General features: G+C 43.2%; 1 protein-coding gene across 1 annotated transcript in view; it reads left to right on the plus strand.

The window, feature by feature from the left end:
- LOC135361460 (uncharacterized) overlaps positions 1–26,921 on the plus strand; it is a 69,246-nt gene that overhangs the window by 33,604 nt on the left and 8,721 nt on the right. The window contains exons 4-5 of the mRNA XM_064577484.1: positions 13,523–13,725; positions 25,911–26,001. Of these exons, the coding sequence (XP_064433554.1) occupies positions 13,523–13,725; positions 25,911–26,001 (294 nt within the window). The remainder of the gene's footprint in view (positions 1–13,522; positions 13,726–25,910; positions 26,002–26,921) is intronic.

Consider the following 26,921-nt stretch of genomic DNA (forward strand, 5'->3'; position numbering starts at 1 on the left):
GTGATCATTTTAAAGAGGAGAGCAGGGAGAGAAGTCTAGAGGCAAGACAGCCATGAAGCTCAGGACTACCCCTCTTATGCCAAACTGTAAGGGGGCTGGGTCCTGCACTGCTTGATTCAGTTTTAACTGTGGCTCCAGGGTATACAATCAAGTTCAAATCAATAGTAGAGGGCTTTATCCAGATACATCAGGGGAAAACCATTTTTCTTGGTCACTTTTACTCTCTGATAGCAAAGTAAATTGAGGCCTTTAATAGGACACTTGCAGTATACAAGTGGTATTCCCATGTCTTTGTATCTCAATGCAGTTCCAAGGTGAATATTTTGGACTTGAATGAGCTTAGAGTAGTGGTTTGTCACCCGGTTACACAGTAGAGTCACCTAGAGGAGCTAAAAAAACACACAGTCATACCTGGGCTCCACTCCAAATCAACTAAATCAGAAATCTAGGATGTGAGGCTCAGGGACCAGTGGTTTTTAGAAAGCTCCTCTCGGCGACTCGAAGATGTGGCTAGAGTTGGACATTGTTTCTTCTATTGTTCTTATTCTAACATTCTCTCTCTTTCTCTACATGGCCACCCCAAGTCAAAATATCCAGCTGTCAAACTACCTCAAAATCATTTTTTCCCCTTCACAGCACCTGGCACAGCACCTGGTATGTGGTGGTGCTGATCTGAGTTGAAAGCGTTTCCCAAGGAGACCATTGCCCCTGTTATCTTTCTTTTTGGTCTAACAGAACACACTCCAACTGACAGTTTGAGACCCTGTGCAGACAAGGAGCATGCCTAGCCAGAAATTCTTTTTAGGATTTAACATTCGAATGCCACCCTGGTTAAGTTTTCCCATGGTATTGATCATTTACTACATGTATCTTAAGATCCAGGTTGACACTCAACAAATCTTTCTGGGATTTTGAGACACGAAAGCTCTTATCAGATCATCTGAAATCAGTGGAGAATGGCTTGTAAAAAACAAACAAACAAAACAAGACAAAACAGAGACAAGAATTTTAAAGATGGCAACACAGTCTTAGTTATGTAACATGTATTTTTAATTTTTTTTAAAGAAATGATCATCTCAAAAGATAATATAAGAAAATCTGTGGGATAAAATTAAGTTAAAACTAAGCCTAGGGGAGGATGAATATTGGTTTGCAAGATTGATTTCAGTCATTTAAAAACATTCTAAGTAGTGGTTATTGATGGGGAAAGGCACATAGGAGCAGGGTTGGGAAGGAAACATATCTCTGTGTAAGTTTTTATACTTACAGGTTTGTGAACCATGTGCATATATCACCTATTCAAAAATGAAATAAAAAATAACTAGAATGTAATCAATTATATTGTATCAAGTGAAAAGAAATGGCATTATAAGATTTTTTTTTTAAGATTTTATTTATTTATTTGACAAAGAGAGACACAGTGAGAGAGGGAACACAAGCAGGGGGAGTGGGAGAGAGAGAAGCAGTCCTCCCACGAAGCAGGGAGCCTGATGCGGGGCTCGATCCCAGGACCCTGGGACCATGACCTGAGCCGAAGGCAGATGCTTAACAACTGAGCCACCCAGGCGCCCTGGCATTATAAGATTAATGAATTGATTGCTTTGGTCTATTAATATTTATTTTGCTTTTCAAGTTTAAAGTAATTAAAAACTAATCTCTTCCACATTGCTGAATAAGTTCACTGAATCACAGATTCTATGCCTTTTTCTCTCTTAAAGTACAGAAATATTTTTAAAAGCCCCATTTTCTCCCCGGGGCCCCCTCACTGGCTTCCCAGGGCGCTGAACTCAGGACTCCAGGAGGCCTGATGCCCACAAGATGGGCCAGAGAGCCATGTAACAAGCCAGGAAAAATAGGAAAAAATGCAGTCAGATGGAAGAAACCCTGGTTGGGCAAGGAAACACACCAGACTGGAAAATGATCAGGCTGGCATTTTCCTGACCAAATTGGCTTGCCTATGTGGCTGATCTGGCCAATAAGGCGGAACAATCGTCAGGGGAACCAGAGAAGCCAAGATCAGTGGAGAGCAATTGCTTAGAGGTAGCCATCGAGAGGGAGACATGGGCCGAGGCCTCCCAGACAAATGTGACTGCAGCGCCCAGCCCCACCCAGTCTCGCTCACTTACTTCCTGAAGCTTCACCCTCCTTTACCTGGGAATGGAACCCTTCCTCCCAGGACAAATTTGCAGAGAGGAAAGCATGGCCATGGATGGCACCTCACCCCAGCTTGTGTGGCTGGTATCGGGCCCTTCGAGGAGCGGGAGGGAGAAAGCAAAGGAGCCGAAGGAGTCTGTGAGCAGGCTAGAGGGGAGAAAGGGTGGGCTGTGGTTGTGGCTTCCACAGGCCACCCTGGGAGCTGAACTCCTGGCCTGAGCACTCCCACAGTATCAGGACATGGAACGAACGCCGCCGCGTCTGCGCTCCCCTCAGATGTCAGCACAGCGGGAATGGTGAGCGCCGAACTTGGGAACACGGACTCTTGGCCCTTGATGCACACTGTTGGGCAGAGAAGCAGCGGCTCCCGGTCACCTCTCAGGGGGCCTCATCACCCCTTCCAGAGTCCCTGGTGTCCATGCTGCGTGTTCCCCAGAGGCAGCTCGGTGCCTGCCACTGCCCACGGGCGCAGTCTGGAGCGGCTGAGGGGACGCGCTCTGGAGCCGGGCTGCCTGGACCCGAGTCCCCACGCTTCGCCAGCCCGTGGCTATGTCACCAGGGCAGAAGCCGATTCTGGCTAACTCCAGCCTGAAGGAAATGTATTGGGTGGGTGTTGCACAGTGGCTAGGACATCAGGACAAGAGCCAGGATGGCCCCTGAAATCTATGCCATGGATGGAGCTGTTGCTGCAGAAAATCCAGTCCCACCCTCCCCCATGAAAGCATCTCTCCATAGGCTGTGAAGAGGAGGAAATTGAGGCTGAGGGCTACAGATACCCCAGAATGTATTTCCTTCAGTGACACTGAATAGCTACTGACCTTACCTCAGCCTCAGCTTGCTCATATGCAAAACGGGGATGTCCTTAGTATTGACCTCAAAAGGTTGTTCTGAGGAATTAGTAAAATCAGGTAAGGCAGACACTTAGTTCAGTGCTTGGCCCACAGCTGGTGCTCAGGACATCTTCATCATCATAGTAGCTCCCATTCTTGGCTAGCTCAAACCTTTGTTCAGAGGTGCCCTACCCGCTGTGTCTGGCTCTGATGGTTGCTGATTTCCTGCAGGCTCCGGTGGGACCACGTTGTTGCAAGGTGATCTGGACCAGCCTGACCACTCAGACAGGGTCTGTGGCCACCAGTCCTGCCGGGTTCCTTCCCAGCAGGGCCAGGGACCCCTGCTCTCAGAAAGCTGCTCCCTTGGGACACCCTGAGGGAACCCTCACGAATTCCTAGGAAGACTTTGTTTCAGCAAAAACATTTCCTCCCAACAATTGCATTTTCAGTGTATTGATCCCCGGTTGTCAGCAGGAATAGAAAACGTCATTTACATCTCTCACCCACAGTTGTTTCTTTGCACACGAGACCGTAGATACCACTCAGCCTCACCCCTTACCCACCACCTGTGACTTCTGCTGCGTCTAGGTCAAATGCGCAAGCCTGATTAGCTGTTTCTCAGAGATGTCATTTCTTAACTTCATAATTCAGTTGGCAGCTTAAAAATCACTTATCCAGAGTACACACTGACTTGTGCTCTGCCCCCAGCACACACCCCGTGCCTGCTCACCTCCCTGACTTCACAGCGCGCCAGTGCCCTCCATGTCACAGAAAGCTCCAGTCTTCAACATGTCCTTAGCTAGCTTGATAAGCTCTCAGCACTCTTGCCTGCCCCTTCTCTAGATTTCATGCAATAAATGCCACTGTCTCCAAGATTTGTCTACTTCCTTCATAAAAGGAGACCTCCCCACCTCTGTAGACACAAGTGCATCCACGTGCGCACTTACACACAGACACACACACAGTGTGACTCCTCTAACCCCCCTTCACTCACCGCCTTGTGAAATACGCAGGGCCATATTGCTAGTTTTTGGAGTACTGACATACATAATTTATTTAAGCCTTTTGTGGATTGGATCCGGGTTTGTGTAGCTGTTTGTTCAGTAGAAAGGGCCCGTCAGAATTCAGGCCGTGGCAACAAAGAGGGTGCTGGATTTTCAGGCTTTCTATAGAAGCAAACCCAGCCTACTAAAGCTGACCTCACAAAACTTGTGTCTCCCCTCCAGGCTTTCTCCCTTCCAGTCCATCCCTTATTTTGTGGTGAAAGTGAGCTATCTACACTGCAAATCCAAGAGTGTAAAGCTCCCACCTTTCCCCACCCCATCCCCACCACTCCAGCTTTCCACATTGTCCCCAGATGAAGTTCAATTTCCCTATCAAGACTTAAAAAGGCCTTCGTTGCCTGGCTCCTGCTCACCTCCCCAGCCCCACTCACCTCCTCCAGTTCATCCAGCAACACTCAGCAGAGCCATTCTCTGCTTGGGACCTCTTCCTCAGCCCCTCAAGCACCGGTTCAGGGCCCTCCTGCATGCTCACCCAATCAGATCACAACTCGATGTCTGGGACTGTGTCCTTCCCAGCTGTCCTTCCTGCTGTTGACGCAGGGCCCAATCCAAACAGGCTCTCAATGATTATGGATTGAATTAATGTATGGGAATGAATTAAAAGGGGAGAGGGGCCACCACTGAACTGAAAGATGTCTTGCTTAACCAACGGACTTGAGCTTGGCTTTCTACAAATTGTGGGGCAAGCCCATCTGGGAATTAATTAGCTATTTACAGGATATGGATATTATGGGGAAGGAAGCCAGTAACAAGTGAAATGAATTAGTTATAAGGAGGAAATAATGTTAATTGGATTCAATTTAATCAAGTAATTTATTCATCAACAAGCATTTATAGGACATCTACAGCATGCATAGCACCATGCTGGGTCCCAGCAATAAAAGAAAATAAACAGTTCTTGCCCTCAAGGAACTCAGAGTTGAGTAGAAGACAGATGTTTACAAAAATTAGTAACAATAAAAATAAATAACACTAATAACAATAACATCCACCTTTGCTGAGCATCCGCTACATTCCACATCCTGGCCTTGGCATTTTACAGACCTTGCCCCATTTTCATCTTCCCAGCCCATGACTCAGCTGGGTGGGTGGGGAAAGGGAGGAAGGGCACTTGCGTGTAGGCAGCACTGAGAGAGCCAAGACTGGGTGTTGGGCAGAGCTAGCCACGGCTCAGCCCCCGTTTTCCCTCCTCGGACAGCCCGGTTCAGGCCAGCGTGGCTTTCCTGCAGCTGGACCTGGGGCTGAGTCAATCTCACAGCCCAGGCAGTCGCTCTGGGGCCTTAGCCGAGCCCGTAATTAATCTGGCTGGAAACAGAACTTATTTTTACACCTCTTCACATCAGTCCCCACAGACGAGGCTCAAGCACAAAGTGAGAAAATGTGAATTGATCACAGCTGTGAAACCATGGTAATTAGTGTGAAGTGCTTAGACCCACATTTCTGTGGCTGGAAACCCTGGCTTCCTGGCCACAAGTGATTAATAACACAAATACCTATGCCCCAGCCTTCCACCCTAGCGCCAGGCCCTGCTGGCAGCCCCCTGCTTACCTCCTGCCCAGTGATAGGTGAGCTCAAGTTCTATACGGGGCTTTGGAGGCATTAAATGGGGGAGGGGGTTCCTAAGGGCTGCCACAACCAGAGGCCAAACAATTGTCCATTGTCGATGGGGTGAAGTGCAGTGTCCTGGGGCTCACAGCACAGCCCCTGAGACCTCAGCCTTGAAGTCAAGTCAGCTGGGTTCAAATCCCAGCCACCTGCTAACTGTGTCACCTGGGGCAAGTAATTCATCTCTCTAAGCTTCTCTGTTTCCTCGTCTGTGAAATGCAAATAACATTATAGAACAGTGTTTCTCAACTATCTGGAATGAAGGACCAGTTTTGGCGTTTTCTTTTTTTTTTCCAACCCTAGACTGAAACTTTTATAAAATACAACAAAAATAAAATGTTTAAACAATGATCACATGCTTGGAAATGGCAGCACTGTCAAATTGCTACAAAAATATTTAAATATTTACTGTTGATTTCTATACTTACTGTCGGGAACCATTAACAAACAGATCATGGATCAGCACCAATCCCAGATTCTGTTGTGAGAAGCACAGCATCTGGAACAGAGGAAGGACAAGCAGGTGGTAACCGCTATGATACGAGTCCCCTGTCCATGGCCAGACTCTGGCCCACTGCCACATGTACACGGCATCGGTCAACTCTGGAGAGGCTCCAGGACTTTGTAAAGTGTCATCAGGCAAACACATCGAGAGAGAAACCAATAGTCTTCTAAGCACTATGGTTATTTATCTATTCAATCTTCACTGGCAGGGTTCTGACTAAAATTGTTTAAATTTATTGGATTTCTGCTTAGAATTATTGATTTAGGTTCTACATTTTTAGTGGTCATCTTAAGAGACTCATTTCCTATCTTCAGGTCTCCTGCCTGATAAGGCTGATTCAGCTATAGATGGGTTTCTATGGGCCTGATTCTCTCCAGGGATTATACAAGGTCCCTCGATGTTACGGAAGTGAGCTAAACATGGCCTATGTATATTGGCCTTTAGGTGGTTTACTTCTTCACCCCAGGCTGGGATCCATTACTCAAAATCCTGATAGCACCAGACTCTAGTGTTTACACATCCAGTTGTCTTCAACAGTGCCCAGAGCCAGAAGGGATTCCAGCATCAGTGACACCTGGAGTTAAGTATCACTGGTTCAAACTTTCCTCTCCCCCTGGAAGCATCCTTGAGTGGTTTCATAATGCCTTTCTTCACTCAGCGTTGTATCAAAGCTAAAAACTAGAGGGGCTGAAACATGCATAGAATGGCAGAGTAAGGGCCTCTGAAATTCTGCTCCTCCATTAAAAGCAAAAACAACACTGGCAAAAAATGTGCAAAGCCAACTATTCCAGGACTCTAGAAATTAATTGAGGTTTTGCAACACTCCAAGGAGCATTTATTCCAGAAAAAAGAAAAGAAAAGAAAAGAAAAAGGCTGGGTTGTGGTAAGAACAGTAAGGTTTGTGGCATTCTAACTAGCCCTATTTCCACCCTCTGCCTCCCAGCTACTCAACCTTGAAAACCAATGCCCTTGTAATGACCACAGTTGTTAAAAGCAACCACCCTGTGGGTCACTTGAGAGGGAAGAGAGGGTTTGGGACTTCCCAAAAGCTCCATCCCCAGAGAATTGTCACTACTTTGTCTGGCAGCTCCCTAAAACACTCCACTCTCGTCTTTATTTGACTTCACTCAGAATTTTCTCTCTGAAAACAGTCATATCCCTTGCCATTTGTTCCCCACCCTACCCCACCCCCCAAAAATCAGCAGCAATTGTTTAACAATGTCCTTATCTGAGGAGATGATACCAGTTGGGACTAACCAGACCCTAAGCAAAAATCTCAAAAGGAAAAACTGGGGAGTGAGATGTCTACAGCAGCCTCTGAAAAGCTCCTAGCATATTCCTGAGAATCTAGAAGGCCATACACCCATTCAGGGCTATGAGCATACTCAGCAAAGATCTGAGAAGACCCTAATCTCTCACATTTAGCTGACCTTGAGGCTTTGTGAAGCAGGAAGTAAAAGCTAAGGCAGAGTTGTAAATTTCCTGCATAATCATTGAATGTGTGTTCCAACATACATGCAAAACCACTCAACAAAGGGGCGTTTAAGGAAATCACTTGCCCAGTCAGCTGAGCACTAAGACAACTGAGCAGAGTGTTCAGTGGCTGCATATGACAGAGAACACAGACTTTGCAAAACTCGTTCAAGAAAAATTTCATGACATTGGATCTGGCAATGATTTCTTGGCTATGACATCAAAGGCAACGAGAAAAATTTTGTAGAAAAATTGTACTTCATCAAAATTAAAAACTTCTGTGCATCAAAGGACACTATCATTAGAGGCATTATCAAAAAGGCAACCCACAGAATGTGAGAAAACATTTGCAAATCACATATCTGATTGGGGATTGCTATCCAGAATATATAGAGAACTCCTACAATTCAACAACAACAGCAACAGAACCCTATTCAAAAATGATAAAAGGACTTGAATAGACATTTCTCCAAAGAAGATATACAAATGGCCAATGATCAAATGAAAATATCCTCAACAGCAGTAATCATTAGGAGAATGCAAATCAAAGCCACAATAAGATATTACTTCACACCCATTAGTATGGTTACTATCCACAAAATCAGAAAATATCAAGTATTGGTGAGGATGTGGAGTGCATTGCTGGTGGAAATGTAAAATAGTATAGTAGCTATGGAAAACAGTATGGTGGTTCCTCAAAAAATTAAGCATAGAATTGCCATATTATCCAGCAATTATATATATATACATACATATAAATTATATTCCCTTAGTGTGTGTGTATATATATATATATGTGTGTATATATATATATATATATATACCCAAGTGAATTGAAAGCAGGGACTCAGATATTTATACACCAATGTTCATTAGAGCATTATTCATAATAGCCAAAATGTGGAATTAATCCAAATGCCTATCAATGGATAAATGGTAAACAAAATGTGGTATATTCATGTAATGGAATATTATTCAGCCTTAAGAAGGAAATTCTGGGGCACCTGGGTGGCTCAGTTGGTTAAGTGACTGCCTTCAGCTCAGGTCATGATCCCGGGGTCCTGGGATCGAGTCCCACATCGGGCTCCAGGCTCAGCGGGGAGCCTGCTTCTCCCTCTGACCCTCTCCTCTCTCATGCTGTTTCTCTCTCACTCACTCTCTAATAAATAAATAAAATCTTTAAAAAAAAAAAAAGAAGGAAATTCTGATACATGTTACAACATGAATGAACCTTGAAGACATTATGCTAAAAGAAATAATCCAAACAGAAATGGATAAATATTATATGATTCCACTTATATGAGGTACCTAGAAGAGTGAAATATACTGTCAGAAAGTAGAACAGTGGTTACAGGGGCTGGAGGGAGGGGAGAATGGGAAGTTATTATTAAATGGGTACAGCATTGGGGCACTTAGGTGGCTGAGCCAGATAAGCATCCAACTCTTGATTTCTGCTCAGGTCATGAGTGCAGGGTCCCTCATCAGGCTCTGCACTGAGTGTGGAACCTGTTTGGGATTCCTTCTCTCCCTCTCTCTCTGCCCCTCCCCCACTAGCTCTCTCTCAAATAAAAAAATGGGTAGAGAATTTCAGTATGGGATGATGAACAAGTTCTAGGATATGAATAGTGGTGATGGTTGAATAATTGAATGTGCTTTAATGCCACTGAACCATACACTTAAAATGGTCATTTCTAAGTTATGTTATATTTTACAATAAAAAAATAGGCAAAATAAAACAATATTGTCTAGGGAAGGTAGTCCTTTTCTTACTCGGTTGATAAAACTATGAATAAAAGTAAAGAAATTATAAAAAAAGAAAATACTGATACATCCTACAACATGGATTAACCTTGAAAGCATACTGAGTTGAAGAAGCAAGAAAACAAAAGACGTATTTTTCATGATTCCATTTTTATGAAATGTCCAGAATAGGCAAGTCTATAGGTAGAGGAAATAAATTTGTGGTACCTGGTGCTAGGGCAAAGGGGAGTGAGAGAGGAGGGATTGCTAATGGTATAGGGTTTCTTGGTGGGGGTATTGAAAATACTCTAAAATTAGGCTGTGGTTATGGTGGCACAATTCTGTGAACATACAAAAGGCCACTGAATTTTATACTTTAAAAGCATGAATGTTACAATATGTGAAGTCTAGCTCAATAAAGCCGTTATATAAAAAAAGAGGGGGGTGAAGTTTTCTAATTATTTCTCCCAGAGAGCTCCTTGGCTCTTACGCAAATTTGCCCACTCACTCCCTAGAGTCTTTTGGGACAGACTTTGTTGACTTACCAAGAAAGTTTGTCTCCTTACCCATTATAGTTTATAACTGAGTCATTTAAAGTCAGTGTTCAAGTGGTTCTTCCCAAGGGGATTTATCTTTACTAATGCAGAAAAGTGGCTAACAACTTTCGAATGGCAATTTTTCTCACTAAAATGTGAGCAACAAAGCATGAGTTCCCTCTTACTGAGTATTCCTGATGTATGTGTTTATAGTGGTGAATGGAACCTAATGGAACTGAACCAAAAAAAAAAACTACATTCCTCTGAGATCTGTTCTTTTTTTTTATTATTATTATTCTTATGTTAATCCCCATACATTACATCATTAGTTTTAGATGAAGTGTTCCATGATTCATTGTTTGTGCATAACACCCAGTGCTCCACGCAGAATGTGCCCTCCTCAATACCCACCACCAGGCTAACCCATCCTCCCAACCCCCTCCCCTCTAGAACCCTGTTTGTTTTTCAGAGTCCATCGTCTCTCATGGTTCGTCTACCCCTCCGATTTCCCCCGCTTCATTCTTCCCCTCCCACTACCTTCTTCTTCTTCTTTTTTTTTTCTTAACGTATATTGCATTATTTGTTCCTCTGAGATCTGTTCTTAAACTCAATTCCTGGGTCCTAAGGACCTACTTCATGCTATCTTTGATGTCACTGGGTCTCTGGAAATTTATTTCCTCCTCAGACACTTGACCCTAAAATAGAAAGGCCTTTTAAAGATAGTTTGTAGTTTCTGTACTTTTCCAGAAAGGCTGGTTATCTGGTTCACATGTGCAGTTTTCTGGAGTCTGATACGAAGTCCTATCTGTTCTCCCCTCATAAGCACCATGGGGGGATTTCTGCTAAAGCTGAACTATAACACCTGGAATGGAGGCATTTAAATAATGCTTCAAATATTTGTTAAGCGACTGCTGTATGCCAGGCACTGTGGCTGGTGCTGGGAATCCAGTGATCTACCCAATTCCATCTTGTTCCTTCATCAGGCTTGCAGTCTCACTGGAGGGTCCAGTGGAGGCTTTTGCTTTTTGAGGATAAAGACTTCTGTCTTCTGTTCTCTCTTCAGTCCCAGTTCTCAGCACAGGGGGTGGGTGTTGCCTCGGTTTTCAGCTTGGTCTCCACTGGCAATTTCCCCATGTTCTTGCCTTTTTTGACCCTTGTCTTGACATAAAAATTAAACTCAACCAATACCTAAGTACCTTAAGAGTCCTGTTGAATGACTTGTTCATTTAATAAGCTAGTAATCTTAATAAATTTTGTTATTCCTTCTTATATAAAATGATTTGGTATAAAGACATCAGTAATATAAAGTCCAAGAACATTGGAGTTGCTATTTAGAGACACAGAGGATATTTTAGTGTCCTCCTAATCACACCATTGTTGAAAGATAAAATAGTAACAATCATAACCACTCATATAGTGCAGAAGTGCTTTCATGTACATGACATCACCCTATGAGATAGACAGTGATTTTTCCCATCAGAATGTCAGCTTGATGAGAAAAAGGATGTTTATGTCTTGCTCACTGTTGTATTTTCAGCATCTAGAATAGAAGCACATATTGGTACTCAGTGAATATTTGCCAGATGCAGGAATGAAGAATGAATGAATGAGCGTACAATTTATAGAAAAAAGAATTGAGATTCAGACAAAGTGGCAAGCTCAAAATCCTATGGTTAATGCAGTTTGAATCCAATAAAAAAAAAAAACTTGCAAAAGGACACAAAAATACAGTTTTCCAGAGAATATAGTCAAAGGTATATGAAAAACTGTTGAGTCTTATTAGTCGTTGAAAAATACATATTAAAAATAAAGAGATTTGTTTTATGGCCCAGGTCCACTAGTAAATGTTCCATGTGTGCTTGAAAAGATTTGGATTTTTCAGTTGTTGAATATAAAGTTCTATAAATAATAATTATAACAAGTTGGTTGATGCTGTTGTTCAAATCTTCCATATCATCCTGGTTTCGTCTCCTATAATGTGCTAAGAGAGAAGTACTGCAATATCCAACTACAACTATGGATTGTTCTATTTTCTCCAGTTCCATCTATTTTTATTTTACATATTTTGGAGCTTTGTTATTAGGTGCACACACTTTTAGTATTTTTATGTCTTCTTGATGAATTGGCCCTTTTATCATTATGAAATATCCCTCTTTATCTCTAGTCATATTCCTTACTTTGAAAACTACTTTTTTTATATTAGTACAGTCACATCAATTTGCATGGTATTTTTTCCTTTTTTTTTTTTTTTACTTTTAATCTGTCCTTATGTTTAAAATATATCTCTTTTATTTATTTATTTTTTAAGATTTTATTTATTTGACAGAGAGAGAGACAGTGAGAGAGGGAACACAAGCAGGAGGAGTGGGAGAGGCAGAAGCAGGCTTCCCATGGAGCAGGGAGCCTGATGCAGGGCTTGATCCCAGGACCCCGGGACAATGACCTGAGCCGAAGGCAGACACTTAACAACTGAGCCACCTAGGTGCCCCTAAAGTATATCCCTTTTAAGTGCCAAATGGTGGAGTCTTGGTTTTTTATAATCCTGATAGTCTCTGCCTTTTAATCAGTGTTTAACCCATTAATATTTACATGGGTTGAATAGTGTCCCCACAAAATTCATGTCCACGTAGAGCCTCAGAATGTGACCCTATTTGGAAATTGTGACTTTGCAGATGATAGTTAAGATGAGATCATTCCAGGGCGCCTGGGTGGCTTAGTTGGTTAAGCGACTGCCTTCGGCTCAGGTCATGATCCCAGGGTCCTGGGATCGAGTCCCACATCGGGCTCCAGGCTCAGCGGGGAGCCTGCTTCTCCCTCTGACCCTCTCCTCTCTCATGCTATTTCTCTCTCGCTCACTCTCCAATAAATAAATAAATAAAATCTTTAAAAAAAAAAGATGAGGTCATTCCAAATCAGAACAGGCCCTAAACCAATGACTGGTAAGAAAAGGAGAGGACATGCACAGAGACACAGAGAGAGGAAGACTATGTGAGGAGATCAGAGTGACACAGATACAAGCCAAGGAACACAGAATTGCCAGCAATCACCAGAAACGGGGAGAGAGGCATGGGACAGCTTTTCCCTCAGAGTCCCCAGGAGCCAGTGGTGCCCAGCACCTTGATTTTGTACTTCTGGCCACCTAAACTGTGAGAGAATAAATTTCTATTGTTTTAGGCCACCTAATTTGTGGTCATTTTTTTATGGTAGTGCTAGGAAACTAATACCACGTTTATTGTAATTATTGATACAGTTGAGTTTGGGTCTGCCATCTTGGTTTTTGTTTCCTTATTTCCCATCTGTTCTTTACTTCTTTTTTCTACTTTCCTGTCTTTTTAATTTTTAATATTTTTTATTCCATTTTATTTCTTCTGTTGGTTTTTTACCTGTATTTTTTTGTTGTATATATTTAAGTGATTGATGTAGGGAATACAATATGGCTTCTCATCACAGTCTACCCAGAATTAATCTACCATTTCATACATAGTGACTAAATCTTACAACAATATTATATTATCAGTAACTCTCCTCGTATCTTTTGTGCACCCAGTTTATGTACTTTTCTCTCCCCCAGGCCTCCCATTTTATCTCCCCATTTTCTTTTCCCACCTTTCCCAGGACCAGGTGATCTAATGTTAAGGCCACGTTTTGTGTCATCTTGGGCATATCTGTCAATGTTGGATTTTTCCATGAAATACCTGAGAGTTAATCTGTTTAGAGAAGAGAGTGAGGTTGTCGCAGCATCACCAGCACTCAGATCGGGGAGCCAGGAAGGACTGGATGAAATAGTCAAACGAGGATCACAAAGAACAGAAAGGAAGGTATGAGTGGGCTAGTTGGGGGGACTAGTGTGAGCTAAGGCTGAGGGCCAGTGAGGCCTGAGGTCACAGGGCCCCATAGGCCTCCCTCATAAGAAGCTTGGATTTTATCTTGATCGAGATTTTTAAACCTGCTAATTGAGCAAGGGGGGTGACATGACATGATTATTGTTTTAAATTTCACTGGCTGAGCCGTGAAGAGCCTGGCCTGTAAGAGAGTAAACATGGAAGCAGAGAGGCCAGTCAAAATGCTATTGCCATTATCCAGGAAGAGCTGATGGGAAAGATTGATTTCTATGAAATTGCCTGAAAGCCAGTTTTAAAGCTCCCTTTCTCTGACTCAGTGCACGTAGTTAATAAGGGAGCAGTCTCAGACCAGGAGATGAAAGAGGAAAGGGCCTGTTTGCACCACAGCTGCAGAACCAGCTGTCAGATGAAGTAAATGGCCTTTATCTGAAGAGCAGAAGGGAAGTGGTAGGATGGAAGCAGAGATGAGCTACTTAGAAGGGCTGGTTCCCTCCTCCCTGTGACCCCTCCAATTGACTTGGGCATGGTTAAAGTGGCTGAGGCCAAATATTAGGGTTGCCTATTGGTTGCCTTGGCAATAGCTCATTCCAGCTTTCCTAAAGTTAAGGAAATCCTCTTCCAAGTTGGAAAGGCAATCTTTGAAATATTTGGCTAAAATGCAAACTGTTACCAAGGCACTGGAAACGCTTTTTAGGTGCATTTGAAGGAAAATCCTGTCTCCTTAAAGGTTTGCTGACCTCTTTTTGTGAATGTCCAAACAGGTAACACCAAGCACTTCCCTTTCAGGAACTCTTTTCAGGGGCCACTCTCATGGGAAGAAGCTGGGGGCGGCTGAGAGAAGTGAGGAGTGAATACGGCCATCTGCCCACCCCAAAGATTAGGGGAAGCAGTAGTCTGGCAGAAATCATGCCGCTATTCCCCACTTCTAGACCTTGCTCCCACAGTGTATGAACCGCAGATCTGACCTGTCCTCCTGGACCTGCCCCGCCCCCTGTATCCTTGAGCAGAGAGGCACGGAGAGGATGCTCCTGCCATCAGGAGGGACTCTGGATGGCCCTTCATTCTGGTTTATCCACACCAGGCCATCTACTTCACCCCCCACTTTCCCCATGTTGCCAAAAACAAAAATTAATTTGACTAGGATTTTCTTTCTCAAGAATATTTCTCTAAATGCAGCTTGAGTTCAACCACCACCTGCCAGGTAGTGGATCTCAAATGTGACTGCACCTGAGAAATATTATAAAAACACTGATGCTTTTAGCCCTCCGCAGACTAGTTAATTCAGAATCGACAGGGAGAGGGCACAAGCATCAGTATTTTTTACAGCTTCCCACGGGGTCTGATGTGCAACCAAGCTTGCAAACCACTTCCCAAGGAGACTGTGTCTCATTTGGGATGAGTGAGGGTGAGGGATGGCAGAAATACTGGACCAGGGACAATCCCTGGATTACAAAGGTGGGCAAGGACAGGTAATGGACCAAAAATCAGCAGCAAAATCAACCGGAACCTGATTTTTCCCTACAGGGAACATACACAGCTTTGCTCTTCTCCTGATTTCTTTGTGGCAAGTTTTTGTAGAAATCCAAGTCTGAGGAATCATTGGGTTCTATGCTTAGAAGTCTTCACAGGGAGCAGAGCTGGGCCAGTGTCCTCATGGACCGGCAGGCTCTGGAAGGTGTCACAGGGAGCAAGGAAGAGGGAGAGGTCATGTCCGCATTTCCCACCACGTTCTCCAAATTCCACCAGCCTGGAGAGCAGGGACCCCTGGTGTCACAGTGGTTTCCCATTGAATCTGGATTTTAGAGGTGGAATGACCTCATGGTCCTGTGGCTCAGTCATTCTCAAACCTGGCTACACATTAAATAATGTAAAAGACCAGAAAAGAGGGGGAAAAAAAATCTCCAATTCAGACCCCAGACCAGCTGAAACAAAAACTCTAGTTGCCCAAGCAACTATGCTTTTTAAAAAGTACCCCAGGTGATTCTAATGTGCAGTAAGAGCTGAAGACCATGTCTAGACTCACCCTCTCATTGTGTAGATGGGAAAACTGAAGCCCAGTGGATCAGACAATACAAGGTATTAGATCCATAGATGAGCCATTTTGGAAGAAACCAAATCAGATCCTCATCATGCGCTCTACACCAAAATAAACTCCAGCAATTTCAGTGTAAAAAAACTCAATCCTTAAAAAAGAAAAACAGAAGAAAAGAAAAGTATATGTAAATATTCATCTGTTCAAAAAATTATAAAGAAATGCTTGACTATATTAGTCAGGAAAGAAAATATGAATTCAAGGAACACTGAAATGTCCTTTTTCATATCATATATAAATAGATTTTTTAAAGATGAATGCCCAATGTGTGCTGAGACAGGTGCTCATGCACTGTATTCCTCCTCTTTGTGAATTGTCAGCTCATGTCCTCTCATACATGGCTGGGGGGAGTATTCACTGTTAAGCTTTTTTAGAAGCAAATTGAAAATAACTATCAAAAACTTTAAAAATATTCTAGTGAGAGAATGTCCTATTAGAGTTCTCCAGACAATTGATAGGGTGTGTATGTATGTGTGTGTGTGTGTGTGTATACATACATATAATGAGATTTATTTGAAGGATTGACTCACACAATTATGGCGGCTGACAAGTCCAAAGTCTATAGGGTGGGCCAGCAGGTTGGAGACCCACAAGAGCCAATGCTGCAGTTCAAGTTCAAAGGTCATCAGTGTGGAGACCCAGAAAAAAGCCAGGAGTTGCAATTCAAGTTAGAAGCCATCTGCTGCAAAATTCCCTTGCTTTGTGAGGTCATTCTCCACCCACTCCCCCAATTCAGGCCTTCAGCTGATTGGATGAGACCCACCCACATTATGGAGGACAGTCTGCTTTACTCAGAGTCCATCAATTTAAATGTAAATCTTATGCAAAAACACCCCCACAGAATCATCCAGAATAATGACCAAATATCTGGGCACTGGGGCCCAGCCAAGCTGACACATAAAATTAGCCATCACAAATACATTTTAGAATTAAACCAACCAGCATTTGAATCCCAATTTTGCCACTTAATAGGTATGTGATTCTTGGAGCCTTCTTTTATCTGTAAAATGAAAATAATAATACAGATCCTGCAGCATTCTGAGAATGAAATTATCTAATGAATATAAAGTGTCTGACACTTACGCATTTTATTATCCCCAGTCCTAGCTTTTTCTTTTGGTATTCTATGCTAACAAAATAGTCTGAAATGTGAAAAAGTTTTATCATCAAAGGTGTTCATTGCTATACTATTCATAATACTGAAAAATAGGAAATAACCTGAATGCCCAGCCATTGAAGAATGGCTAAAGAAACTAGAGGAGGAGAGAATACTAAACAATCATTAAAACCAATGGTTGCCAAGTATTCTCAACACTATAGAGAAATATCATGTAAAGTAATAAAAGCAGACATAAGAGTTGGATACATCATATGTGCTCAACTATATAAAAAAGGCCAATGAAATAATATTAAAAGAAAATACTCCAAAATATTGTTTTGTGACTTCTTCTGTATTTTCCAATTCCATGCACCTTCATGTTTTAACAAGAGGGCAGAATTAAAATAACTTTGTTTAAAGCATGCTGTTTCAGATTGCCTTCAGTGGTGACTTCTCTTCGGTGTGGTGGCAGAGTGGGGACCAGAGCACCCTCTCCCCAGCCTGGACTTTCCCACTCCAGCTAGGCAGAAAAGGTAGGCATATCTCAGGCTGGCTTCCAGGGTTCTTTGGAGGGTTTATAGCCAGGCTGCCCCCAAGGGAATGCTCCAAATATTTTTTATCAGTTGGCTCCCTCAAAGAGTGAGGCCACATTTCCTAGCCTACAGCCTATATAATGGTAACTCTATTTTCTTGATTTCTTGAGCAAAAGTGAATGGGTGCCCATGGGCGTTAGGGCTGTCTCCAGTTTCCTAGCCTTGGAGGTGCAGTTAGCAGACAGAAATTTGATACCCAGAGTCCCTGGCAGAACTCATGGACATGAGTTCATGGCCCATGTGCCCCACCCACAGTGTTGAGGGTCTAATTAGTATGATGAAGGGAGGCATCCAGCTAAAATTAACAACCCCTCCAGGTGACAAAGAACCCGGCACCCAAGAACTTAGATAACTCCTTGCATTGCCTCATCCCATGAGTTGCATGTGATCACACAAAGAAATTACTCACCCCAGAAAATCACAGACCAAATAAGAGAAGATCAGGAAAGGAGAAAAGAGGAAGGTTGTGTTCTCCCTGCAATTAAATATATATAACTAAAGCATGAGCTAGGATCAAAATTTTGTCAGTGTGACAAAAGTTGAATTTCTGCTCAGGATGGAAGATCAGGAAATGATTTGAGCAGCTTATTAATAATTTAATCATGGTCTCGGCAATTATCATCATGAATGAGCAATACCCTTTCCCATAGTCAGAGACCTCAAGTTAAAGAGAAATATGAGAGTGGGCACCATGGCATAACCGGGTGTCCACATAAGATGACACCGGGGTGATTTCCAGCAGTAGGCTGGTTGGCCAGGCCAGCATGAGGTGGGGCATGTGAATGCTGCTGGCTCCAAGTGCAAGGGGAAAGCAAACATTTCCTTGGCATTTCCCATCTTCCCTATAGTGTCCTCTTTCACGTAGCTCTTCTCGTATCCTCTCCCTTCCCATTCTAACATATTCCTTCACCCTGGGTTGCCTGGCACTGCTTCATGCTCAGGGTGTGGCTAGATAAGAGGTTAACTAATCAAAGTATATAGTGTGCACAGCCCCCACCCCCCACCCCCACAGAGGTATTCACTAGTAACTGGAAGATTCTTTTTTTTTTTTTAATTTCCATTATGAAAGACAACACTGTTAACATTTCAGTATAATCCCTTACATTCTTTACTCTCTGCATGATTTTCATTTTGATTTTTGAGTATAGTTGAGATGACACTGCATGAAGGATTATGAAGCCTACTTTATTTTTATTTAACGAGCATGTCCCCCAAGTTGTTATAGACTCATAGGAAAGATAATTTTTAAGGGTACATGTGATATTCCACTGAGTAGATAGACCACTGTTTTTTTAACTCCTTCTTTGTTGTTCTAATTCCTCTTAAGGAAAGAATTGTCTGAACTTAGAAAAGTGATTTTAAGTCCTAGACATAATAATAACAACTAACATGTATTGAATAGTGACTGGATGCCAAGTAGTCTTCTAAGTGTCCTGTATTTATTAACTCATTTGATCCTCACAGCGAATCTTACAAGAGTACTGCTGACTTCACTGCCGTTTGGCAGATAAGGACACTTGTATATAGAGAAGGTGAGTAACCTGCCTGAGTTCCCAGCTAGGAAGCGGGAGAGCAGAGTTTGTAAATCCATGCACTCTGACCCCAGAACTTGAAGTCTGAACCTCCATGAGATGGATGGCAAGGCCAAGGGCTCAGGTCTGAGCTGGAGTCCCAGGTTGAGAGTTCAGAGATGAGGGCAGGGTGCTCAGCATGAGACAGGGAAAGAAATTCATGGTTGAAGCAAAAGGAAGTGTATGGGGAGAAGGAACGGAGGGGAGGAGAAAAGAGTCAAAGAGTGATGTGGGAAAGGCCAAGAGAAGAACTCCCCAGTTGTGGGGAAGCCTAAAATAGGACTCTGGAGAACAGGAAAGTCTACAATGGGTTTTTAACAACAGCTTTAATGACGTATAATTGACGTAAACTGTATGTACTTAAAGTGTACCATTTGATAAGTTGAAACCATCACCACAATCAAGATGGTGAACAGATCCATCACCCCCAAACTTTCGTCATGCCATTCTGTAATCCCCCACCACCCTAGGCAACCATGGATCTTCTTTCTATCATTATGGATTAGTTTGCATTTTCTAGAATTTCATGTAAATGAAATCATATAGTATGCACTCTTTTTCTGTCTGGTGTCTTTTGGTGTAATTATTTTGAGATTCATTCATGTTTTAATGCCTATCAATAATTTATTCCTTTTTATTTCTGAGAAGTATTGCATTATATCAATATATCAAATTTTTTTATCATTCACCTGTTGATGGACATTCAGGTTGTTTCCAGTTTGGAATTATTACACATAAAGCTACTCTGAACATCCCTGTTCAGGTCTTTGTATGGAATATGCTTTCCACTATTAGTGAAATGGCTGGGTCATATTTTATGTTTAGCTTTTTAAGAAATTGTTTTCCAAAGTGGTTATATCAGAAACCATGAGAATTCCGACTCTTCCACATCCTTGCCAACATGTGTATGGTCCGTCTTTTAAATTTTTAACGTTTGAAAGATGTGTAGTAGTATTTCATTTATTTTGATTGACTTTTTTTTTTTATAGATTTTTATTTATTTATTTGACAGAGAGAGAGAGACAGCGAGAGCAGGAACACAAGCAGGGGGAGTGGGAGAGGGAGAAGCAGGCTTCCTGCTGAGCAGGGAGCCCGATGTGGGACTCGATCCCAGGATCCTGGGATCATGACCCGAGCCGAAGGCAGACGCTTAACAGTCGACTGAGCCACCCAGGCGCCCCTTGATTGACATTTTTCTAATAAAATAAGTTGAGCATCTCTTCATGTATTTATTTACCATCCATATATCTCCCTTGATGAAGTGTCCATTAGCATTTTCTTACTGAGTTTTGGGTTATTTATAAATTTGGATATAAGTTCTTTATCAGATATGTGATTTGCAAATACTTTCTTCCAACTTGTGGCTTGACTTTTCATTCTATTCACCATTATCTTTCGAAGTGGAAGTTCTTCATTTTGATGTAGTACAATTTATTATTTTCTTCTATGGATCATTCTTTTGGTATCATGGCTGAAAAATCTTTGCCTAACTCAGGGTCACAAAAGTATTCTCCTATACTTTCTTCTAGAAGTTTTATAATTCTAGGTTTTACATTTAAATCTATAATCCATTTTGAATTCATTTTTGCACACAGCAAATATGGATCATAGATTATATTTTTGCATATGGATACTGATTGTTCCAGCACCATTGGTTAAAAAATCATCCTTCTCCCACCAAATTGCCTTTGTAACTTTTGTCAAAATCAGTTGACCATATACATGTAAGTCTGTTTCTGAACTCTGTATTCTGTTTCATTGATCCATATCGCTATCTTTATACCAATATCACAACGTCTTGATTACTGTAAATTTATAATAGATCTTGAACTAAGATACTGTAAGTTCTCAAACTTGGTTCTACTTCAAATTGTTTTGGCTATTCTAGGTCCCTTGCATTTCCATATGATGTTAGAATCAGCTTGTGAATGTCTACAAAAAAAAAAAAAAAGTCAAAGCCTCCTAGAATTTTGACTAGCAGTGTGTTGAATCCATAGATCAATTTAGGGAGAATTGGCATTTTAACAATATGGTGTATATCTCTCCACAAAACAGATTTTTAAGTGTTATTCTAGTAACATCGGGGTCATAGACTGAAAACCTCTTCCAGGAGAAAGAAAGCTCCCTCACCATGTCACCTCAGATCTGGAATGTTAAAAGTGATAAAAGTCCAGCCACCATACTTCAGAAAATCTATTCACGCCTACTCCACGTGATATGAGGCTTTATAGCATTGGATCACAACTCATTTTCCTAGCAAGTAATGATACATATGCACTTCTTATAATCATACTCAGGTTTGAAAGCTTGATAACTATGAAGTTACAGAAGCCCTTGTCTTTTTTCATCCTCCCATTTTTCTTTCCTTCTTTTTTTTTTTTAAGAGAGAGGGAGAACATGAAGTGGGGAAGGGGCAGAGAGAGAGGGAGAGAGAACCTTAAGCAGGTTGTCTGATGTGGGGCCCGATCTCATGACCCTGAGATTATGACCTAAGCCAAAAATCAAGAGTCAGATGCTTAACTGACTGAGCCACCCAGGGACCCCTCCTTCTTTTTAAATTTAGGTTCCTTTCTGATACATCGATTGATATAAAAATCTTGCATCCCCCTAACCATCATCCTTCCAAGATAATGGTATACCCTTGGAGGGTACACTCCTCTCACTTATCATTCACACAAAGTTGCACCAGATAAGAAGTTTACCTGTCTCTACTTGCTTCTCAAGCTGTAGAAAAGACTGTTGGACTTCTGACAGTTGCTAAATTTTTCCCTGTCTGTACTTTTTTACGTGGCTAGCCTCAATCTCAGCCAGAGTAAAGACTGTTCATAGGTCAAGAATTCTATTTTATTTTTGGTAGTTCCTTTGCCTTGTGAGGAACTTTCTATAGCTACTACCTTCCTTGTGTCCATTAGGAACTGAGCCACAGATTGACAAAATGCATCCTCCAGTGAGGAATTAGAACCCTACCTCAAGAGAGGAGCAAAATGAGCATATATACACGATGGCCACAAAAAGAGACCTATCCCAGCCTATTTTCATAGTCCCTTCCTTCTAGGAATGGTTTTGGTTACTTGCAAAGGAAAGCATTCTTCTTGCCCTGAGTCTTGTGCAGAACAGCATTCCTTTAGGACAAGTGCCCTGGCATTCCCTGACAGTCCCTCCTGCCAGGATCCAGGATCCAGAGCCTAAACTGCAGCCCACAGTGGAGCTGGATATTTGGAGTACGGACGGTGGTGCTTTCTGAACCAAAAAACAGGAAGGAAGATACTTCATGGTGTATTCAGGGCTGTTGTCCTGACTTTAACTTGTTCAACATTTGTGTCAGTGACTTGCTGGAAAACAGAAAAATCATGGAATTAGATAGTGTGACAGGAGAAAAAACAGCGCTCACCCAGTATTTGTTTCCCAGCCTCCCTTGAAGGTAGGTTGGTGTGTGACTGGGGCCAATGGACGATGAGCCAAGTTCCTCCTCCATCTTCTTCTTCCCTCGGGAGCCCCTTTTTTCAGGTGGCCCTGCTGCAGGACAGAGGGGGCAGCCAGACCCACACTGTGCTTCATGGATATGAGAAAGCAACCTTTTTGTGTTAAGTCACTGAGGTTTAGGGTTTGTCTATTAGGACAGCTACTGTTAATTTTGTCAGTATAATCAAACTTCCTAGCGTGGGTGAGAAGCAGTCTCTTGATGTAAAGCCGAATCAGGACAAGTCGGGCTGTCGGTCCTCAGGTGTTGTTAACTAAACTGGAAGGAGCCACCAGGGCCACCTTTTTGCCTTAGATTTTTCTGAACTAAAAGTGAAACTCAGCTCACAGACACCACCCAGACAACTGTACCCAAAGGTAGTGGAAGCAGCCTTTCTATGAGTAGATTAATGATGTCTTGAAACAGGCATTTCAGGGGCGCCTGGGTGGCTCAGTCGGTTAAGCATCTGCCTTTGGCTCAGATGGTGGGGTCCTGGGATGGAGCCCCGAGTGAGGCTCCCTGCTCAGCGGGGAGTCTGCTTCTCCTTCTGCCCGCCCCCCTTGCTCATGCCTTCTCTCTCTCTCTCTCTCTCATTCTAATACATAAAATCTTTGAGAAAAAAAAAAAAAGAAACAGGATTTCAGCAATCCCTCTAAACGAGAACTTTATCACCTACTTGTTCACCATGCTTTGGGGTGCAGACATGGTGATATAGAAACCTCTGCTAGTCCTGAGGCAGAGCCCAGATGAGGAGGCTTACTGGTTTCCCATTCACACCAAGGGGTGATGTCAAAACCTTTCTGCCACAAAGAGAAAGCAATGTGGCACTTGCCTGCTCACCAGAGACAATCTCCAGCTCATTTCCAAGGAGGAGAGAGCAGCCCTCCCTCAGCAGAAAGACTGGAGGTGGTGTTTATCTGAAGCAGTGGTTACATAATACGGTCTCCCTCAGAAATTATAGTGTAATAGGAATATCAGCAACGCTACCAAAAATAAGCAAATAAGTAAAGCTCTCCCTGGTTCCAGGCTTACCTACATTTGCCTCACAGACATCCCAAAGAGTATGTTAGGAGACTCCAGGAAGGTCGGAGTCCCCTTCAAGAGGAACCGATACTCATCTACAGAGAGAATTTGGAAGTTGCAGCTTGACCGTATTTCCTTTTATACAAGGATTGTTCTCTTTCTGGAGCAGCGGTGACCCAATCTATTTAGAACCAATTGCTTAAGTAGCAACATGAGCTCTGGGAGAAAAGAAAAGGAACTTTTAAACAGCACATTAGACTCAGAATGGCAAAGGCATCCATGTCGAAAAGAAGGAAAAATATTCAGGACAGTTGTCTGCTCACTTTAGCGCTCAGGTATTTTGGAATTCTTTCAGATTTAGGATGCAAAGAACTTTTGACAAGTTAGCCAGAACAACAGCTTGATGTCGCAGGATCCAGCAACAGTTTAGTCAAGATGGTTTTGCGGTTCTGCCTGCGTAGCTGCCAGAGTTCATTCCTGCTAACGGAGACCAGTTCTAAAGGGGTCTTGGTGGTCTCAGAAGTCCTCAGAAGAGCATGCTGCTTCCTGCTAAGCAACGGTGGCTGGTTGGCATGTGGTTAGTCGTAGGCATGGTGGCCGGTGCGTTCAGGGAGAGCCTGGCTTGGCTGTGGCGTGCTGTGATCATCACAGGCATCCTGATCCAGTTAATCCGCACAAGGTCAAGGTGAAAGAATTTCCTGTTACGCTGTCCGCTGGCCTAGCCTTCTCAGGTGGTGCCCAGGGTACCTCGCCTCACTGCCCACCCCAGGGCCGCCTGCTGGCCAGGATATCAGCTCATTGGTGGGCTGAGAAAGGCGGTTCAGAAGTTGGAAGACAAGAATGGCAACAACAGGCAAGGTGTTCCACCATGTTCCTTTCCAGAACCAAGTTTGTTTACTTATTAGAATAACTGCAGATGAAGCTGCCAAACCTTATTAAATATACTGACAGATGAAGTGATATTCTATCTGGGGTTTGCTTGACAAGAAGCAGGGTGTGGGGTGGGCGGGTAGGGGGAAGGCAGGGGTTGAGGTTATAGACGAAGCAATGATCACTAGGAGCTGGCATTTGTTGAACCTGGGTGATCGGTATATGGGGCTAGTATTCTTATAGGATGGCTGTCTGGCTCAAACAAGCTAATGGGTGCAAAGTGCTCAGCATATAGTAAATGCTCAAGAAACAGTAGCCATTATCCCCGCTTTACACTTGAGGATGTGACGCTCAGAGAGCTTAGTAACCTGCCTGAGGTCCCACATCTAGGAAGAGTAGAGCTACGTCTCCAAATCACACCTATCTCCTCCCAAAGCCTGTGCCCTTAGCCTCTCACTTCTCTGTGTGTCTCTTTCCCTTCTACCCTTTAACAGGTTTCTGCAGTTTACCCCTACTTGGCCCCATTTTCCCCTTGCAAAGTTGCATCTGCTTAATGCCCCCTCCTCTAAGAGCCCTGAGTGGACGCACGCCTGGTTATAAAGTCGTTTCTCAATAATTTATTCAACTGACATTCGAGCGGTGGGCACAGAATGAGGTGCTAGGGTTGCAGGGGTGAAAGACCCAGCTGTCCAGGAGATCCCAGTCGCAGACAGAGGCTAATTGACAAAGAGTTAGGGGCACCCACCACGTGCCCGGCTCTCTGGCAGGAGTCTCGACTGGGGCACTCACGAATGTAGAACATGCAAGGTCCCTCGCATTTCAAATGAGGAGTCCGAGGTCAAGGTGAGCTAGAGAAAGCAGGACATGGGATAGTGGCAGGTGAGCCTGTAACTGATACATTTTGGTAGGTGCTGTTCCTGTGATAGAAGCCAGGGCAGGTGCTTCAGAAACCAATGAAGGGGTACCTGAACTGAGTCTTCATGCACAGGAAGCCTGGTGAAGATGATGTACGGCCCTGTAGGGTCACATGCAGCAGGCACAGGAAAACCTGGGGTCATGCAGTGGGGTGGTGAGTAGCGGGGGTGCGTCTGGAGCCAAAAGTGTGAGCAAGAAATGGTGGAGTCTGGAGCGAGGTCACAGAAAGCTTCGTCTGCAGTTCTGAGGTGCCCAGGCTCTACCCCATTGGACTGTGTGTTTCCTAAACCTTCCCAATAGAAATCACACAGAGTGACGGCTAGAAGCTGCTTTCCAAGTTCTACACCAAGCGTACTGCATTGGTCTTCAGAGGAGAGGCTTGGAATGAGTCCTTTTCAACAGCCCTCAGGTGGTTCTCAGGATCAGGCAAATTTGGCAAAACAGCCTGGAGGTGATGTCAGACAATGGAAGAAATGGACTATGTTCTGTGTCTCCTTCTTGTTCATGTTTTTTTTTTTCTTTTTTCCCTTTTCCTGAGGTTATGAGGGCTTGTGTTTGCAATGCCCACCAGCTCTACACTGACCACTGCGGGGGTGAGAGGAGTAGGAGAAGTGAGGATGAGCCTGGAGGTAAGGAGGGGTGAACAGAGATTTTTATGGGTCAGAAACTTATGTTTGCGGCCATTTGGCAACCTGCAGTCGAACATGGCTTGATGCAGAGACAAATACGGTCTCCTCGCAGCATTCCCAGCAGTGCTGGCAAAAGCTTCCTCAGGGAGAGTGGTGAGGGATTTGACAACACTTATTCTATACGTGCTGTGCGACGTAGGCTAAGGATGAGGGTTCGTAATGCCAAGTCAGTGTAGCTAAAGCTCCCCGTGATGGAAAAATGCTCCCTCTGTTAAGTATTTTGGCCTCGGACAGTTCAGAAAGGATTAGAGGGGAATTCGCCTGCAATTCGTGGTTGATACAAAAAAAAAAGGGGGGTGGGGGGAGGAGTGGGGAGGGAAAAGAGAAAGAGAGACAATGCCAAAAACTGAAAACTCATTTTAGCTCTTCTATTAAAGCCAGATGTATTTTAGGCCCTGTTTCCAGGCAACTGCATAATGGTAATATTCTTGAATTCTTTTTTAAAAGATTCACAACTGTCAGAGTCAGTAAAGGTCAGAAGGTAATTATAAAGTAATAAGGCTGACATACTTGAGGCAGGATCACTCCAGCATCGCTTGGGAAGCTGTGGCGTTTTCTATTTTACATTCATCTTCAGAAACTCCCAAGACCCTCCCTGATGCACTGTAGCATGCCCCTTTGGCAAGACCGCTGACCCGATCAAGCTTGAATGTGACAGTGGCATTTAACCTCCGAGATCACCCACTGGGCACTGAGGAAACCCCCCCGACATGTGCACAACCTTCCATGGGTCATTAAGAGGGTGTAACAAACGTCTAAGACAAAGTAGAACCAATAAGGAACTTTCTAACTGGAAATTGCCTCAGAGAGCAGTCGGACAGGCTCAATATAAAGATAAACTAAACCCAGAGATAGCAGGG

The sequence above is a fragment of the Mirounga angustirostris genome, unplaced genomic scaffold (genome assembly GCF_029215605.1).
Source record: "Mirounga angustirostris isolate CCGP_5_RB_7025 unplaced genomic scaffold, mMirAng1.0.hap1 SCAF_13, whole genome shotgun sequence".
Lineage (NCBI taxonomy): Eukaryota > Metazoa > Chordata > Mammalia > Carnivora > Phocidae > Mirounga > Mirounga angustirostris.